Source organism: Phocoena phocoena, unplaced genomic scaffold (genome assembly GCF_963924675.1).
Source record: "Phocoena phocoena unplaced genomic scaffold, mPhoPho1.1 SCAFFOLD_270, whole genome shotgun sequence".
In the NCBI taxonomy this organism is placed as follows: domain Eukaryota; kingdom Metazoa; phylum Chordata; class Mammalia; order Artiodactyla; family Phocoenidae; genus Phocoena; species Phocoena phocoena.
In genome coordinates, this window is record NW_027077516.1 from 55,001 (window position 1) to 72,287 (window position 17,287).

Here is a 17,287-nt window from a genome sequence, read left to right on the forward strand (position 1 = left end):
CCAGGGACCGCGGGCCCCGGGCCCCGAAGCCTCCGGGGCCACGTCCCTGTGAGCGACGTGCGGGATTTTGGGCGGGGCGCCAAGCGCCGAAGGGTTTGCTGGGTCACGCCCGCCCTCGGCTGGGAGGTGGTGGCCAAACCCTCCGCCACCGCCCGATACCCGAGACGTCCGTTCCCCCTGCATGGGCGGGCGGCGGGGTCCCGCCGGGGCGGGCTGACCGCCGGGCTGGCTGGCCCTAAGGCGCCAGCGCCAGCGCAACTGGGCCTCAAGAGGCAGCCCGCGGTCCCCGCCCCCGTCTACGGCCATACCACCCTGAATGCACCCGATCTCCTCTGATCTCGGAAGCTGAGCAGGGTCTGGGCCTGGTTAGTACTTGGATGGGAGACCGCCTGGGAATACCGGGTGCTGTAGGATTTTTGCCTCCCGCTCCGCCTTCTCCTTTACTCGCCCGCGGGCGGTGGCCGCCGGCTCCGCTCCCGCCGGGCCCCGCTGCAGGCCCCACCTCCTCAGGCCCCACCCAACACGGCGCGCGTGCGCCGGAGGGGCCGCTCCCCGCCGGCCCGGCCGGCCGGGCGGCCAGAAGGCGGCCCCGGAAGGCAGCCGCACCCCGGACGCTCCCGGGGTGGCTGGCCCGGACCCAGAATCCGCCGCCGGCCCGGTTGCCGTCCTTTCGGCCAGCGAGCCCCTCGACCTGCACCTGGCCGCCCCCACTGGCGCCCAGCCCCGCTGCCGCCACCTGTGCGCCGGTGTGTCCCGCCACAGCTCCCTCCGGCAGAAGCCCCGCCTCCGCCGTGTCGCCGCGGCCGGGTGCGGGAGCGGGATCGAGGGCCGGGGCCGCTTCCCCGGGCCTTCCGGCCACCAGGGACGGGCTCCTGAGCTCGGCGGGTGGTGTGCGGGCAAAGGTGGCCTTGCCGGGGCTGAGGGGCCGTGGCGACGCAATGGTGGCTCCCAGTGGCTTCGGGTCAGCTGCTGTCGGGCAGCAGGGCCGGCCCGGGCTGCGGCCGGGCTGCGCCTAGCGCCGCGTGGGCGGGCAGGGGCGATGCCCCAGGGACCGCGGGCCCCGGGCCCCGAAGCCTCCGGGGCCACGTCCCTGTGAGCGACGTGCGGGATGTTGGGCGGGGCGCCAAGCGCCGAAGGGTTTGCTGGGTCACGCCCGCCCTCGGCTGGGAGGTGGTGGCCAAACCCTCCGCCACCGCCCGATACACGAGACGTCCGTTCCCCCTGCCTGGGCGGGCGGCGGGGTCCCGCCGGGGCGGGCTGACCGCCGGGCTGGCTGGCCTTAAGGCGCCAGCGCCAGCGCAACTGAGCCTCAAGAGGCAGCCCGCGGTCCCCGCCCCCGTCTACGGCCATACCACCCTGAACGCGCCCGATCTCGTCTGAACTCGTGAAGCTAAGCAGGGTCGGGCCTGGTTAGTACTTGGATGGGAGACCGCCTGGGAATACCGGGTGCTGTAGGCTTTTTGCCTCCCGCTCCGCCTTCTCCTTTACTCGCCCTTGGGCGGTGGCCGCCGGCTCCGCCCCCGCCGGGCCCCGCTGCAGGCCCCACCTCCTCAGGCCCCTCCCACCACGGCGCGCGCGCGTGTGTGTGTGTGTGTGTGTGTGCGTGCGCGCGCGCGCGGGTGCGCCGGAGGGGCCGCTCCCCGCCGGCACGGCCGGCCGGGCGGCCAGAAGGCGGCCCCAGAAGGCAGCCGCACCCCGGACGCTCCCGGGGTGGCTGGCCCGGACCCAGAAGCCGCCGCGGGCCCGGTTGCCGTCCTTTCGGCCAGCGAGCCCCTCGACCTGCACCTGGCCGCCCCCACTGGCGCCCAGCCCCGCTGCCGCCACCTGTGCGCCGGTGTGTCCCGCCACAGCCTCCTCCGGCAGAAGCCCCGCCTCCGCCGTGTCGCCGCGGCCGGGTGCGGGAGCGGGATCGAGGGCCGGGGCCGCTTCCCCGGGCCTGCCGGCCACCAGGGGCGGGCTCCTGAGCTCGGCGGGTGGTGTGCGGGCAAAGGTGGCCTTGCCGGGGCTGAGGGGCCGTGGCGACGCAATGGTGGCTCCCAGTGGCTTCGGGTCAGCTGCTGTCGGGCAGCAGGGCCGGCCCGGGCTGCGGCCGGGCTGCGCCTAGCGCCGCGTGGGCGGGCAGGGGCGATGCCCCAGGGACCGCGGGCCCCGGGCCCCGAAGCCTCCGGGGCCACGTCCCTGTGAGCGACGTGCGGGATCTTGGGCGGGGCGCCAAGCGCCGAAGGGTTTGCTGGGTCACGCCCGCCCTCGGCTGGGAGGTGGTGGCCAAACCCTCCGCCACCGCCCGATACACGAGACGTCCGTTCCCCCTGCCTGGGCGGGCGGCGGGGTCCCGCCGGGGCGGGCTGACCGCCGGGCTGGCTGGCCTTAAGGCGCCAGCGCCAGCGCAACTGGGCCTCAAGAGGCAGCCCGCGGTCCCCGCCCCCGTCTACGGCCATACCACCCTGAACGCGCCCGATCTCGTCTGATCTCGGAAGCTAAGCAGGGTCGGGCCTGGTTAGTACTTGGATGGGAGACCACCTGGGAATACCGGGTGCTGTAGGCTTTTTGCCTCCCGCTCCGCCTTCTCCTTTACTCGCCCTTGGGCGGTTGCCGCCGGCTCCGCCCCCGCCGGGCCCCGCTGCAGGCCCCACCTCCTCAGGCCCCTCCCACCACGGCGCGCGCGTGTATGTGTGCGTGTGTGTGTGTGTGTGTGTGTGTGCGTGCGCGCGCGCGCGGGTGCGCCGGAGGGGCCGCTCCCCGCCGGCACGGCCGGCCGGGCGGCCAGAAGGCGGCCCCAGAAGGCAGCCGCACCCCGGACGCTCCCGGGGTGGCTGGCCCGGACCCAGAATCCGCCGCGGGCCCGGTTGCCGTCCTTTCGGCCAGCGAGCCCCTCGACCTGCACCTGGCCGCCCCCACTGGCGCCCAGCCCCGCTGCCGCCACCTGTGCGCCGGTGTGTCCCGCCACAGCTCCCTCCGGCAGAAGCCCCGCCTCCGCCGTGTCGACGCGGCCGGGTGCGGGAGCGGGATCGAGGGCCGGGGCCGCTTCCCCGGGCCTGCCGGCCACCAGGGGCGGGCTCCTGAACTCGGCGGGTGGTGTGCGGGCAAGGGGTGGCCTTGCCGGGGCTGAGGGGCCGTGGCGACGCAATGGTAGCTCCCAGTGGCTTCGGGCCAGCTGCTGTCGGGCAGCAGGGCCGGCCCGGGCTGCGGCCGGGCTGCGCCTTGCGCCGCATGGGAGGGCAGGGGCGATGCCCCAGGGACCGCGGGCCCCGGGCCCCGAAGCCTCCGGGGCCACGTCCCTGTGAGCGACGTGTGGGATCTTGGGCGGGGCGCCAAGCGCCGAAGGGTTTGCTGGGTCACGCCCGCCCTCGGCTGGGAGGTGGTGGCCAAACCCTCCGCCACCGCCCGATACACGAGACGTCCGTTCCCCCTGCCTGGGCGGGCGGCGGGGTCCCGCCGGGGCGGGCTGACCGCCGGGCTGGCTGGCCTTAAGGCGCCAGCGCCAGCGCAACTGGGCCTCAAGAGGCAGCCCGCGGTCCCCGCCCCCGTCTACGGCCATACCACCCTAAACGCGCCCGATCTCGTCTGATCTCGGAAGCTGAGCAGGGTCGGGCCTGGTTAGTACTTGGATGGGAGACCGCCTGGGAATACCGGGTGCTGTAGGCTTTTTGCCTCCCGCTCCGCCTTCTCCTTTACTCGCCCGCTGGCGGTGGCCGCCGGCTCCGCCCACGCCGGGCCCCGCTGCAGGCCCCACCTCCTCAGGCCCCTCCCACCACGGCACGCGTGCGACGGAGGGGCGGCTCCACGCCGGCCCGGCCGGCCGGGCGGCCAGAAGGCGGCCCCGGAAGGCAGCCGCACCCCGGACGCTCCCGGGGTGGCTGGCCCGGACCCAGAATCCGCCGCGGGCCCGGTTGCCGTCCTTTCGGCCAGCGAGCCCCTCGACCTGCACCTGGCCGCCCCCACTGGCGCCCAGCCCCGCTGCCGCCACCTGTGCGCCGGTGTGTCCCGCCACAGCTCCCTCCGGCAGAAGCCCCGCCTCCGCCGTGTCGCCGCGGCCGGGTGCGGGAGCGGGATCGAGGGCCGGGGTCGCTTCCCCGGGCCTGCCGGCCACCAGGGGCGGGCTCCTGAGCTCGGCGGGTGGTGTGCGGGCAAGGGGTGGCCTTGCCGGGGCTGAGGGGCCGTGGCGACGCAATGGTAGCTCCCAGTGGCTTCGGGCCAGCTGCTGTCGGGCAGCAGGGCCGGCCGGGCTGCGGCCGGGCTGCGCCTAGCGCCGCATGGGAGGGCAGGGGCGATGCCCCAGGGACCGCGGGCCCCGGGCCCCGAAGCCTCCGGGGCCACGTCCCTGTGAGCGACGTGCGGGATGTTGGGCGGGGCGCCAAGCGCCGAAGGGTTTGCTGGGTCACGCCCGCCCTCGGCTGGGAGGTGGTGGCCAAACCCTCCGCCACCGCCCGATACCCGAGACGTCCGTTCCCCCTGCATGGGCGGGCGGCGGGGTCCCGCCGGGGCGGGCTGACCGCCGGGCTGGCTGGCCCTAAGGCGCCAGCGCCAGCGCAACTGGGCCTCAAGAGGCAGCCCGCGGTCCCCGCCCCCGTCTACGGCCATACCACCCTGAATGCACCCGATCTCCTCTGATCTCGGAAGCTGAGCAGGGTCTGGGCCTGGTTAGTACTTGGATGGGAGACCGCCTGGGAATACCGGGTGCTGTAGGATTTTTGCCTCCCGCTCCGCCTTCTCCTTTACTCGCCCGCGGGCGGTGGCCGCCGGCTCCGCTCCCGCCGGGCCCCGCTGCAGGCCCCACCTCCTCAGGCCCCACCCAACACGGCGCGCGTGCGCCGGAGGGGCCGCTCCCCGCCGGCCCGGCCGGCCGGGCGGCCAGAAGGCGGCCCCGGAAGGCAGCCGCACCCCGGACGCTCCCGGGGTGGCTGGCCCGGACCCAGAATCCGCCGCCGGCCCGGTTGCCGTCCTTTCGGCCAGCGAGCCCCTCGACCTGCACCTGGCCGCCCCCACTGGCGCCCAGCCCCGCTGCCGCCACCTGTGCGCCGGTGTGTCCCGCCACAGCTCCCTCCGGCAGAAGCCCCGCCTCCGCCGTGTCGCCGCGGCCGGGTGCGGGAGCGGGATCGAGGGCCGGGGCCGCTTCCCCGGGCCTGCCGGCCACCAGGGGCGGGCTCCTGAGCTCGGCAGGTGGTGTGCGGGCAAGGGTGGCCTTGCCGGGGCTGAGGGGCCGTGGCGACGCAATGGTGGCTCCCAGTGGCTTCGGGCCAGCTGCTGTCGGGCAGCAGGGCCGGCCCGGGCTGCGGCCGGGCTGCGCCTAGCGCCGCGTGGGCGGGCAGGGGCGATGCCCCAGGGACCGCGGGCCCCGGGCCCCGAAGCCTCCGGGGCCACGTCCCTGTGAGCGACGTGCGGGATGTTGGGCGGGGCGCCAAGCGCCGAAGGGTTTGCTGGGTCACGCCCGCCCTCGGCTGGGAGGTGGTGGCCAAACCCTCCGCCACCGCCCGATACACGAGACGTCCGTTCCCCCTGCCTGGGCGGGCGGCGGGGTCCCGCCGGGGCGGGCTGACCGCCGGGCTGGCTGGCCCTAAGGCGCCAGCGCCAGCGCAACTGGGCCTCAAGAGGCAGCCCGCGGTCCCCGCCCCCGTCTACGGCCATACCACCCTGAACGCGCCCGATCTCGTCTGATCTCAGAAGCTAAGCAGGGTCCGGGCCTGGTTAGTACTTGTGATGGGAGACCGCCTGGGAATACCGGGTGCCATAGGCTTTTTGCCTCCCGCTCCGCCTTCTCCTTTACTCGCCCTTGGGCGGTGGCCGCCGGCTCCGCCCCCGGCGGGCCCCGCTGCAGGCCCCACCTCCTCAGGCCCCTCCCACCACGGCGCGCGTGCGTGTGTGTGTGTGTGTGTGTGTGTGTGTGTGTGTGTGTGCGTGCGCGCGCGCGCGGGTGCGCCGGAGGGGCCGCTCCCCGCCGGCACGGCCGGCCGGGCGGCCAGAAGGCGGCCCCATAAGGCAGCCGCACCCCGGACGCTCCCGGGGTGGCTGGGCCGAACCCAGAATTCGCCGCGGGCCCGGTTGCCGTCCTTTCGGCCAGCGAGCCCCTCGACCTGCACCTGGCCGCCCCCACTGGCGCTCTGCCCCGCTGCCGCCACCTGTGCGCCGGTGTGTCCCGCCACAGCTCCCTCCGGCAGAAGCCCCGCCTCCACCGTGTCGCCGCGATCGGGTGCGGGAGCGGGATCGAGGGCCAGGGCCGCTTCCCCGGGCCTGCCGGCCACCAGGGGCGGGCTCCTGAACTCGGCGGGTGGTGTGCGGGCAAGGGGTGGCCTTGCCGGGGCTGAGGGGCCGTGGCGATGCAATGGTAGCTCCCAGTGGCTTCGGGCCAGCTGCTGTCGGGCAGCAGGGCCGGCCCGGGCTGCGGCCGGGCTGCGCCTAGCGCCGCATGGGAGGGCAGGGGCGATGCCCCAGGGACCGCGGGCCCCGGGCCCCGAAGCTTCCGGGGCCACGTCCCTGTGAGCGACGTGCGGGATCTTGGGCGGGGCGCCAATCGCCGAAGGGTTTGCTGGGTCACGCCTGCCCTCGGCTGGGAGGTGGTGGCCAAACCCTCCGCCACCGCCCGATACACGAGACGTCCGTTCCCCCTGCCTGGGCGGGCGGCGGGGTCCCGCCGGGGCGGGCTGACCGCCGGGCTGGCTGGCCCTAAGGCGCCGGGCCAGCGCAACTGGGCCTCAAGAGGCAGCCCGCGGTCTCCGCCCCGGTCTACGGCCATACCACCCTGAACGCGCCCGATCTCGTCTGATCTCGGAAGCTGAGCAGGGTCGGGCCTGGTTAGTACTTGGATGGGAGACCGCCTGGGAATACCGGGTGCTGTAGGCTTTTTGCCTCCCGCTCCGCCTTCTCCTTTACTCGCCCGCGGGCGGTGGCCGCCGGCTCCGCCCCCGCCGGGCCCCGCTGCAGGCCCCACCTCCTCAGGCCCCTCCCACCACGGCACGCGTGCGCCGGAGGGGCCGCTCCCCGCCGGCCCGGCCGGCCGGGCGGCCAGAAGGCGGCCCCGGAAGGCAGCCGCACCCCGGACGCTCCCGGGGTGGCTGGCCCGGACCCAGAATCCGCCGCGGGCCCGGTTGCCGTCCTTTCGGCCAGCGAGCCCCTCGACCTGCACCTGGCCGCCCCCACTGGCGACCAGCCCCCCTGCCGCCACCTGTGCGCCGGTGTGTCCCGCCACAGCTCCCTCCGGCAGAAGCCCCGCCTCCGCCGTGTCGCCGCGGCCGGGTGCCGGAGCGGGATCGAGGGCCGGGGCCGCTACCCCGGGCCTGCCGGCCCCCAGGGGCGGGCTCCTGAGCTCGGCGGGTGGTGTGCGGGCAAGGGTGGCCTTGCCGGGGCTGAGGGGCCGTGGCGACGCAATGGTGGCTCCCAGTGGCTTCGGGCCAGCTGCTGTCGGGCAGCAGGGCCGGCCCGGGCTGCGGCCGGGCTGCGCCTAGCGCCTCGTGGGCGGGCAGGGGCGATGCCCCAGGGACCGCGGGCCCCGGGCCCCGAAGCCTCCGGGGCCACGTCCCTGTGAGCGACGTGCGGGATCTTGGGCGGGGCGCCAAGCGCCGAAGGGTTTGCTGGGTCACGCCCGCCCTCGGCTGGGAGGTGGTGGCCAAACCCTCCGCCACCGCCCGATACACGAGACGTCCGTTCCCCCTGCCTGGGCGGGCGGCGGGGTCCCGCCGGGGCGGGCTGACCCCCGGGCTGGCTGGCCCTAAGGCGCCAGCGCCAGCGCAACTGGGCCTCAAGAGGCAGCCCGCGGTCCCCGCCCCGGTCTACGGCCATACCACCCTGAACGCGCCCGATCTCGTCTGATCTCAGAAGCTAAGCAGGGTCCGGGCCTGGTTAGTACTTGTGAGGGGAGACCGCCTGGGAATACCGGGTGCCATAGACTTTTTGCCTCCCGCTCCGCCTTCTCCTTTACTCGCCCGCGGGCGGTGGCCGCTGGCTCCGCCCCCGCCGGGCCCCGCTGCAGGCCCCACCTCCTCAGGCCCCTCCCACCACGGCACGCGTGCGCCGGAGGGGCCGCTCCCCGCCGGCCCGGCCGGCCAGGCGGCCAGAAGGCGGCCCTGGAAGGCAGCCGCACCCCGGACGCTCCCGGGGTGGCTGGCCCGGACCCAGAATCCGCCGCGGGCCCGGTTGCCGTCCTTTCGGCCAGCGAGCCCCTCGACCTGCACCTGGCCGCCCCCACTGGCGACCAGCCCCCCTGCCGCCACCTGTGCGCCGGTGTGTCCCGCCACAGCTCCCTCCGGCAGAAGCCCCGCCTCCGCCGTGTCGCCGCGGCCGGGTGCGGGAGCGGGATCGAGGGCCGGGGCCGCTTCCCCGGGCCTGCCAGCCACCAGGGGCGGGCTCCTGAGCTCGGCGGGTGGTGTGCGGGCAAAGGTGGTCTTGCCGGGGCTGAGGGGCCGTGGCGACGCAATGGTAGCTCCCAGTGGCTTCGGGCCAGCTGCTGTCGGGCAGCAGGGCCGGCCCGGGCTGCGGCCGGGCTGCGCCTAGCGCCGCGTGGGCGGGCAGGGGCGATGCCCCAGGGACCGCGGGCCCCGGGCCCCGAAGCCTCCGGGGCCACGTCCCTGTGAGCGATGTGCGGGATCTTGGGCGGGGCGCCAAGCGCCGAAGGGTTTGCTGGGTCACGCCCGCCCTCGGCTGGGAGGTGGTGGCCAAACCCTCCGCCACCGCCCGATACACGAGACGTCCGTTCCCCCTGCCTGGGCGGGCGGCGGGGTCCCGCCGGGGCGGGCTGACCGCCGGGCTGGCTGGCCCTAAGGGGCCAGCGCCAGCGCAACTGGGCCTCAAGAGGCAGCCCGCGGTCCCCGCCCCGGTCTACGGCCATACCACCCTGAACGCGCCCGATCTCGTCTGATCTCGGAAGCTGAGCAGGGTCGGGCCTGGTTAGTACTTGGATGGGAGACCGCCTGGGAATACCGGGTGCTGTAGGCTTTTTGCCTCCCGCTCCGCCTTCTCCTTTACTCGCCCGCGGGCGGTGGCCACCGGCTCCGCCCCCGCCGGGCCCCGCTGCAGGCCCCACCTCCTCAGGCCCCTCCCACCACATCACGCGTGCGCCGGAGGGGCCGCTCCCCGCCGGCCCGGCCGGCCGGGCGGCCAGAAGGCGGCCCCGGAAGGCAGCCGCACCCCGGACGCTCCCGGGGTGGCTGGCCCGGACCCAGAATCCGCCGCGGGCCCGGTTGCCGTCCTTTCGGCCAGCGAGCCCCTCGACCTGCACCTGGCCGCCCCCACTGGCGACCAGCCCCCCTGCCGCCACCTGTGCGCCGGTGTGTCCCGCCACAGCTCCCTCCGGCAGAAGCCCCGCCTCCGCCGTGTCGCCGCGGCCGGGTGCCGGAGCGGGATCGAGGGCCGGGGCCGCTACCCCGGGCCTGCCGGCCCCCAGGGGCGGGCTCCTGAGCTCGGCGGGTGGTGTGCGGGCAAGGGTGGCCTTGCCGGGGCTGAGGGGCCGTGGCGACACAATGGTGGCTCCCAGTGGCTTCGGGCCAGCTGCTGTCGGGCAGCAGGGCCGGCCCGGGCTGCGGCCGGGCTGCGCCTAGCGCCGCGTGGGCGGGCAGGGGCGATGCCCCAGGGACCGCGGGCCCCGGACCCCGAAGCCTCCGGGGCCACGTCCCTGTGAGCGACGTGTGGGATCTTGGGCGGGGCGCCAAGCGCCGAAGGGTTTGCTGGGTCACGCCCGCCCTCGGCTGGGAGGTGGTGGACAAACCCTCCGCCACCGCCCGATACACGAGACGTCCGTTCCCCCTGCCTGGGCGGGCGGCGGGGTCCCGCCGGGGCGGGCTGACCGCCGGGCTGGCTGGCCCTAAGGCGCCAGCGCCAGCGCAACTGGGCCTCAAGAGGCAGCCCGCGGTCCCCGCCCCGGTCTACGGCCATACCACCCTGAACGCGCCCGATCTCGTCTGATATCAGAAGCTAAGCAGGGTCCGGGCCTGGTTAGTACTTGTGAGGGGAGACCGCCTGGGAATACCGGGTGCCATAGACTTTTTGCCTCCCGCTCCGCCTTCTCCTTTACTCGCCCTTGGGCGGTGGCCGCCGGCTCCGCCCCCGCCGGGCCCCGCTGCAGGCCCCACCTCCTCAGGCCCCTCCCACCATGGCACGCGTGCGCCGGAGGGGCCGCTCCCCGCCGGCCCGGCCGGCCAGGCGGCCAGAAGGCGGCCCCGGAAGGCAGCCGCACCCCGGACGCTCCCGGGGTGGCTGGTCCGGACCCAGAATCCGCCGCGGGCCCGGTTGCCGTCCTTTCGGCCAGCGAGCCCCTCGACCTGCACCTGGCCGCCCCCACTGGCGACCAGCCCCCCTGCCGCCACCTGTGCGCCGGTGTGTCCCGCCACAGCTCCCTCCGGCAGAAGCCCCGCCTCCGCCGTGTCGCCGCGGCCGGGTGCGGGAGCGGGATCGAGGGCCGGGGCCGCTTCCCCGGGCCTGCCAGCCACCAGGGGCGGGCTCCTGAGCTCGGTGGGTGGTGTGCGGGCAAAGGTGGTCTTGCCGGGGCTGAGGGGCCGTGGCGACGCAATGGTGGCTCCCAGTGGCTTCGGGCCAGCTGCTGTCGGGCAGCAGGGCCGGCCCGGGCTGCGGCCGGGCTGCGCCTAGCGCCGCGTGGGCGGGCAGGGGCGATGCCCCAGGGACCGCGGGCCCCGGGCCCCGAAGCCTCCGGGGCCACGTCCCTGTGAGCGATGTGCGGGATCTTGGGCGGGGAGCCAAGCGCCGAAGGGTTTGCTGGGTCACGCCCGCCCTCGGCTGGGAGGTGGTGGCCAAACCCTCCGCCACCGCCCGATACACGAGACGTCCGTTCCCCCTGCCTGGGCGGGCGGCGGGGTCCCGCCGGGGCGGGATGACCGCCGGGCTGGCTGGCCCTAAGGGGCCAGCGCCAGCGCAACTGGGCCTCAAGAGGCAGCCCGCGGTCCCCGCCCCGGTCTACGGCCATACCACCCTGAACGCGCCCGATCTCGTCTGATCTCGGAAGCTGAGCAGGGTCGGGCCTGGTTAGTACTTGGATGGGAGACCGCCTGGGAATACCGGGTGCTGTAGGCTTTTTGCCTCCCGCTCCGCCTTCTCCTTTACTCGCCCGCGGGCGGTGGCCGCCGGCTCCGCCCCCGCCGGGCCCCGCTGCAGGCCCCACCTCCTCAGGCCCCTCCCACCACGGCACGCGTGCGCCGGAGGGGCCGCTCCCCGCCGGCCCGGCCGGCCGGGCGGCCAGAAGGCGGCCCCGGAAGGCAGCCGCACCCCGGACGCTCCCGGGGTGGCTGGCCCGGACCCAGAATCCGCCGCGGGCCCGGTTGCCGTCCTTTCGGCCAGCGAGCCCCTCGACCTGCACCTGGCCGCCCCCACTGGCGACCAGCCCCCCTGCCGCCACCTGTGCGCCGGTGTGTCCCGCCACAGCTCCCTCCGGCAGAAGCCCTGCCTCCGCCGTGTCGCCGCGGCCGGGTGCCGGAGCGGGAACGAGGGCCGGGGCCGCTTCCCCGGGCCTGCCGGCCACCAGGGTCGGGCTCCTGAGCTCGGCGGGTGGTGTGCGGGCAAGGGTGGCCTTGCCGGGGCTGAGGGGCCGTGGCGACGCAATGGTGGCTCCCAGTGGCTTCGGGCCAGCTGCTGTCGGGCAGCAGGGCCGGCCCGGGCTGCGGCCGGGCTGCGCCTAGCGCCGCGTGGGCGGGCAGGGGCGATGCCCCAGGGACCGCGGGCCCCGGGCCCCGAAGCCTCCGGGGCCACGTCCCTGTGAGCGACGTGCGGGATCTTGGGCGGGGCGCCAAGCGCCGAAGGGTTTGCTGGGTCACGCCCGCCCTCGGCTGGGAGGTGGTGGCCAAACCCTCCGCCACCGCCCGATACACGAGTCGTCCGTTCCCCCTGCCTGGGCGGGCGGCGGGGTCCCGCCGGGGCGGGCTGACCGCCGGGCTGGCTGGCCCTAAGGCGCCAGCGCCAGCGCAACTGGGCCTCAAGAGGCAGCCCGCGGTCCCCGCCCCCGTCTACGGCCATACCACCCTGAACGCGCCCGATCTCGTCTGATCTCAGAAGCTAAGCAGGGTCCGGGCCTGGTTAGTACTTGTGATGGGAGACCGCCTGGGAATACCGGGTGCCGAAGGCTTTTTGCCTCCCGCTCCGCCTTCTCCTTTACTCGCCCTTGGGCGGTGGCCGCCGGCTCCGCCCCCGCCGGGCCCCGCTGCAGGCCCCACCTCCTCAGGCCCCTCCCACCACGGCGCGCGCGCGCGCGTGTGTGTGTGTGTGTGTGTGTGTGTGCGTGCGCGCGCGCGCGGGTGCGCCGGAGGGGCCGCTCCCCGCTGGCACGGCCGGCCGGGCGGCCAGAAGGCGGCCCCATAAGGCAGCCGCACCCCGGACGCTCCCGGGGTGGCTGGCCCGGACCCAGAATCCGCCGCGGGCCCGGTTGCCGTCCTTTCGGCCAGCGAGCCCCTCGACCTGCACCTGGCCGCCCCCACTGGCGCCCAGCCCCGCTGCCGCCACCTGTGCGCCGGTGTGTCCCGCCACAGCTCCCTCCGGCAGAAGCCCCGCCTCCGCCGTGTCGCCGCGATCGGGTGCGGGAGCGGGATCGAGGGCCGGGGCCGCTTCCCCGGGCCTGCCGGCCACCAGGGGCGGGCTCCTGAACTCGGCGGGTGGTGTGCGGGCAAGGGGTGGCCTTGCCGGGGCTGAGGGGCCGTGGCGACGCAATGGTAGCTCCCAGTGGCTTCGGGCCAGCTGCTGTCGGGCAGCAGGGCCGGCCCGGGCTGCGGCCGGGCTGCGCCTAGCGCCGCATGGGAGGGCAGGGGCGATGCCCCAGGGACCGCGGGCCCCGGGCCCCGAAGCCTCCGGGGCCACGTCCCTGTGAGCGACGTGTGGGATCTTGGGCGGGGCGCCAAGCGCCGAAGGGTTTGCTGGGTCACGCCCGCCCTCGGCTGGGAGGTGGTGGCCAAACCCTCCGCCACCGCCCGATACACGAGACGTCCGTTCCCCCTGCCTGGGCGGGCGGCGGGGTCCCGCCGGGGCGGGCTGACCGCCGGGCTGGCTGGCCTTAAGGCGCCAGCGCCAGCGCAACTGGGCCTCAAGAGGCAGCCCGCGGTCCCCGCCCCCGTCTACGGCCATACCACCCTAAACGCGCCCGATCTCGTCTGATCTCGGAAGCTGAGCAGGGTCGGGCCTGGTTAGTACTTGGATGGGAGACCGCCTGGGAATACCGGGTGCTGTAGGCTTTTTGCCTCCCGCTCCGCCTTCTCCTTTACTCGCCCGCTGGCGGTGGCCGCCGGCTCCGCCCACGCCGGGCCCCGCTGCAGGCCCCACCTCCTCAGGCCCCTCCCACCACGGCACGCGTGCGACGGAGGGGCGGCTCCCCGCCGGCCCGGCCGGACGGGCGGCCAGAAGGCGGCCCCGGAAGGCAGCCGCACCCCGGACGCTCCCGGGGTGGCTGGCCCGGACCCAGAATCCGCCGCCGGCCCGGTTGCCGTCCTTTCGGCCAGCGAGCCCCTCGACCTGCACCTGGCCGCCCCCACTGGCGCCCAGCCCCGCTGCCGCCACCTGTGCGCCGGTGTGTCCCGCCACAGCTCCCTCCGGCAGAAGCCCCGCCTCCGCCGTGTCGCCGCGGCCGGGTGCGGGAGCGGGATCGAGGGCCGGGGCCGCTTCCCCGGGCCTGCCGGCCACCAGGGGCGGGCTCCTGAGCTCGGCAGGTGGTGTGCGGGCAAGGGTGGCCTTGCCGGGGCTGAGGGGCCGTGGCGACGCAATGGTGGCTCCCAGTGGCTTCGGGCCAGCTGCTGTCGGGCAGCAGGGCCGGCCCGGGCTGCGGCCGGGCTGCGCCTAGCGCCGCGTGGGCGGGCAGGGGCGATGCCCCAGGGACCGCGGGCCCCGGGCCCCGAAGCCTCTGGGGCCACGTCCCTGTGAGCGACGTGCGGGATCTTGGGCGGGGCGCCAAGCGCCGAAGGGTTTGCTGGGTCACGCCCGCCCTCGGCTGGGAGGTGGTGGCCAAACCCTCCGCCACCGCCCGATACACGAGACGTCCGTTCCCCCTGCCTGGGCGGGCGGCGGGGTCCCGCCGGGGCGGGCTGACCGCCGGGCTGGCTGGCCCTAAGGCGCCAGCGCCAGCGCAACTGAGCCTCAAGAGGCAGCCCGCGGTCCCCGCCCCCGTCTACGGCCATACCACCCTGAACGCGCCCGATCTCGTCTGATCTCAGAAGCTAAGCAGGGTCCGGGCCTGGTTAGTACTTGTGATGGGAGACCGCCTGGGAATACCGGGTGCCATAGGCTTTTTGCCTCCCGCTCCGCCTTCTCCTTTACTCGCCCTTGGGCGGTGGCCGCCGGCTCCGCACCCGGCGGGCCCCGCTGCAGGCCCCACCTCCTCAGGCCCCTCCCACCACGGCGCGCGCGCGTGTGTGTGTGTGTGTGTGTGTGTGTGTGCGTGCGCGCGCGCGCGGGTGCGCCGGAGGGGCCGCTCCCCGCCGGCACGGCCGGCCGGGCGGCCAGAAGGCGGCCCCATAAGGCAGCCGCACCCCGGACGCTCCCGGGGTGGCTGGCCCGAACCCAGAATCCGCCGCGGGCCCGGTTGCCGTCCTTTCGGCCAGCGAGCCCCTCGACCTGCACCTGGCCGCCCCCACTGGCGCCCAGCCCCGCTGCCGCCACCTGTGCGCCGGTGTGTCCCGCCACAGCTCCCTCCGGAAGAAGCCCCGCCTCCACCGTGTCGCCGCGATCGGGTGCGGGAGCGGGATCGAGGGCCGGGGCCGCTTCCCCGGGCCTGCCGGCCACCAGGGGCGGGCTCCTGAACTCGGCGGGTGGTGTGCGGGCAAGGGTGGCCTTGCTGGGGCTGAGGGGCCGTGGCGATGCAATGGTAGCTCCCAGTGGCTTCGGGCCAGCTGCTGTCTGGCAGCAGGGCCGGCCCGGGCTGCGGCCGGGCTGCGCCTAGCGCCGCATGGGAGGGCAGGGGCGATGCCCCAGGGACCGCGGGCCCCGGGCCCCGAAGCCTCCGGGGCCACGTCCCTGTGAGCGACGTGCGGGATCTTGGGCGGGGCGCCAAGCGCCGAAGGGTTTGCTGGGTCACGCCTGCCCTCGGCTGGGAGGTGGTGGCCAAACCCTCCGCCACCGCCCGATACACGAGACGTCCGTTCCCCCTGCCTGGGCGGGCGGCGGGGTCCCGCCGGGGCGGGCTGACCGCCGGGCTGGCTGGCCCTAAGGCGCCGGCGCCAGCGCAACTGGGCCTCAAGAGGCAGCCCGCGGTCCCCGCCCCGGTCTACGGCCATACCACCCTGAACGCGCCCGATCTCGTCTGATCTCGGAAGCTGAGCAGGGTCGGGCCTGGTTAGTACTTGGATGGGAGACCGCCTGGGAATACCGGGTGCTGTAGGCTTTTTGCCTCCCGCTCCGCCTTCTCCTTTACTCGCCCGCGGGCGGTGGCCGCCGGCTCCGCCCCCGCCGGGCCCCGCTGCAGGCCCCACCTCCTCAGGCCCCTCCCACCACGGCACGCGTGCGCCGGAGTGGCCGCTCCCCGCCGGCCCGGCCGGCCGGGCGGCCAGAAGGCGGCCCCGGAAGGCAGCCGCACCCCGGACGCTCCCGGGGTGGCTGGCCCGGACCCAGAATCCGCCGCGGGCCCGGTTGCCGTCCTTTCGGCCAGCGAGCCCCTCGACCTGCACCTGGCCGCCCCCACTGGCGACCAGCCCCCCTGCCGCCACCTGTGCGCCGGTGTGTCCCGCCACAGCTCCCTCCGGCAGAAGCCCTGCCTCCGCCGTGTCGCCGCGGCCGGGTGCCGGAGCGGGAACGAGGGCCGGGGCCGCTTCCCCGGGCCTGCCGGCCACCAGGGTCGGGCTCCTGAGCTCGGCGGGTGGTGTGCGGGCAAGGGTGGCCTTGCCGGGGCTGAGGGGCCGTGGCGACGCAATGGTGGCTCCCAGTGGCTTCGGGCCAGCTGCTGTCGGGCAGCAGGGCCGGCCCGGGCTGCGGCCGGGCTGCGCCTAGCGCCGCGTGGGCGGGCAGGGGCGATGCCCCAGGGACCGCGGGCCCCGGGCCCCGAAGCCTCCGGGGCCACGTCCCTGTGAGCGACGTGCGGGATCTTGGGCGGGGCGCCAAGCGCCGAAGGGTTTGCTGGGTCACGCCCGCCCTCGGCTGGGAGGTGGTGGACAAACCCTCCGCCACCGCCCGATACACGAGTCGTCCGTTCCCCCTGCCTGGGCGGGCGGCGGGGTCCCGCCGGGGCGGGCTGACCGCCCGGCTGGCTGGCCCTAAGGCGCCAGTGCCAGCGCAACTGGGCCTCAAGAGGCAGCCCGCGGTCCCCGCCCCCGTCTACGGCCATACCACCCTGAACGCGCCCGATCTCGTCTGATCTCAGAAGCTAAGCAGGGTCCGGGCCTGGTTAGTACTTGTGATGGGAGACTGCCTGGGAATACCGGGTGCCGAAGGCTTTTTGCCTCCCGCTCCGCCTTCTCCTTTACTCGCCCTTGGGCGGTGGCCGCCGGCTCCGCCCCCGCCGGGCCCCGCTGCAGGCCCCACCTCCTCAGGCCCCTCCCACCACGGCGCGCGTGCGCGCGTGTGTGTGTGTGTGTGTGTGTGTGTGTGCGTGCGCGCGCGCGCTGGTGCGCCGGAGGGGCCGCTCCCCGCCGGCACGGCCGGCCGGGCGGCCAGAAGGCGGCCCCATAAGGCAGCCGCACCCCGGACGCTCCCGGGGTGGCTGGCCCGGACCCAGAATCCGCCGCGGGCCCGGTTGCCGTCCTTTCGGCCAGCGAGCCCCTCGACCTGCACCTGGCCGCCCCCACTGGCGCCCAGCCCCGCTGCCGCCACCTGTGCGCCGGTGTGTCCCGCCACAGCTCCCTCCGGCAGAAGCCCCGCCTCCGCCGTGTCGCCGCGATCGGGTGCGGGAGCGGGATCGAGGGCCGGGGCCGCTTCCCCGGGCCTGCCGGCCACCAGGGGCGGGCTCCTGAACTCGGCGGGTGGTGTGCGGGCAAGGGGTGGCCTTGCCGGGGCTGAGGGGCCGTGGCGACGCAATGGTAGCTCCCAGTGGCTTCGGGCCAGCTGCTGTCGGGCAGCAGGGCCGGCCCGGGCTGCGGCCGGGCTGCGCCTAGCGCCGCATGGGAGGGCAGGGGCGATGCCCCAGGGACCGCGGGCCCCGGGCCCCGAAGCCTCCGGGGCCACGTCCCTGTGAGCGACGTGTGGGATCTTGGGCGGGGCGCCAAGCGCCGAAGGGTTTGCTGGGTCACGCCCGCCCTCGGCTGGGAGGTGGTGGCCAAACCCTCCGCCACCGCCCGATACACGAGACGTCCGTTCCCCCTGCCTGGGCGGGCGGCGGGGTCCCGCCGGGGCGGGCTGACCGCCGGGCTGGCTGGCCTTAAGGCGCCAGCGCCAGCGCAACTGGGCC

General features: G+C 76.0%; 1 protein-coding gene, 10 non-coding genes and 6 pseudogenes across 11 annotated transcripts in view; all 17 read left to right on the top strand.

Annotated features, from left to right (window-relative positions):
• The window catches only part of LOC136143309 (collagen alpha-2(I) chain-like), a 47,900-nt gene that overhangs the window by 14,044 nt on the left and 16,569 nt on the right, over positions 1-17,287 (top strand). The window contains exons 5-8 of the mRNA XM_065901427.1: positions 6,022-6,268; positions 11,278-11,487; positions 14,598-14,723; positions 15,557-15,766. Of these exons, the coding sequence (XP_065757499.1) occupies positions 6,022-6,268; positions 11,278-11,487; positions 14,598-14,723; positions 15,557-15,766 (793 nt within the window). The remainder of the gene's footprint in view (positions 1-6,021; positions 6,269-11,277; positions 11,488-14,597; positions 14,724-15,556; positions 15,767-17,287) is intronic.
• LOC136143355 (5S ribosomal RNA) lies at positions 295-414 on the top strand. The gene has a single exon (XR_010657967.1). It is a non-coding gene; the product is annotated as a 5S ribosomal RNA (ribosomal RNA).
• On the top strand, positions 1,339-1,458 carry LOC136143323 (5S ribosomal RNA). The gene has a single exon (XR_010657937.1). It is a non-coding gene; the product is annotated as a 5S ribosomal RNA (ribosomal RNA).
• Positions 2,427-2,545, top strand: LOC136143341 (5S ribosomal RNA). The gene has a single exon (XR_010657953.1). It is a non-coding gene; the product is annotated as a 5S ribosomal RNA (ribosomal RNA).
• On the top strand, positions 3,527-3,645 carry LOC136143336 (5S ribosomal RNA). The gene has a single exon (XR_010657949.1). It is a non-coding gene; the product is annotated as a 5S ribosomal RNA (ribosomal RNA).
• Positions 4,570-4,689, top strand: LOC136143356 (5S ribosomal RNA). The gene has a single exon (XR_010657968.1). It is a non-coding gene; the product is annotated as a 5S ribosomal RNA (ribosomal RNA).
• On the top strand, positions 5,614-5,734 carry LOC136143361 (5S ribosomal RNA; annotated as a pseudogene).
• LOC136143416 (5S ribosomal RNA) lies at positions 6,719-6,837 on the top strand. Its single transcript, XR_010658007.1, has one exon. It is a non-coding gene; the product is annotated as a 5S ribosomal RNA (ribosomal RNA).
• Positions 7,762-7,882, top strand: LOC136143371 (5S ribosomal RNA; annotated as a pseudogene).
• Positions 8,807-8,925, top strand: LOC136143417 (5S ribosomal RNA). The gene has a single exon (XR_010658008.1). It is a non-coding gene; the product is annotated as a 5S ribosomal RNA (ribosomal RNA).
• Positions 9,850-9,970, top strand: LOC136143380 (5S ribosomal RNA; annotated as a pseudogene).
• LOC136143418 (5S ribosomal RNA) lies at positions 10,895-11,013 on the top strand. Its single transcript, XR_010658009.1, has one exon. It is a non-coding gene; the product is annotated as a 5S ribosomal RNA (ribosomal RNA).
• On the top strand, positions 11,938-12,058 carry LOC136143364 (5S ribosomal RNA; annotated as a pseudogene).
• LOC136143337 (5S ribosomal RNA) lies at positions 13,036-13,154 on the top strand. The gene has a single exon (XR_010657950.1). It is a non-coding gene; the product is annotated as a 5S ribosomal RNA (ribosomal RNA).
• Positions 14,079-14,199, top strand: LOC136143362 (5S ribosomal RNA; annotated as a pseudogene).
• Positions 15,174-15,292, top strand: LOC136143420 (5S ribosomal RNA). Its single transcript, XR_010658011.1, has one exon. It is a non-coding gene; the product is annotated as a 5S ribosomal RNA (ribosomal RNA).
• LOC136143373 (5S ribosomal RNA) lies at positions 16,217-16,337 on the top strand (annotated as a pseudogene).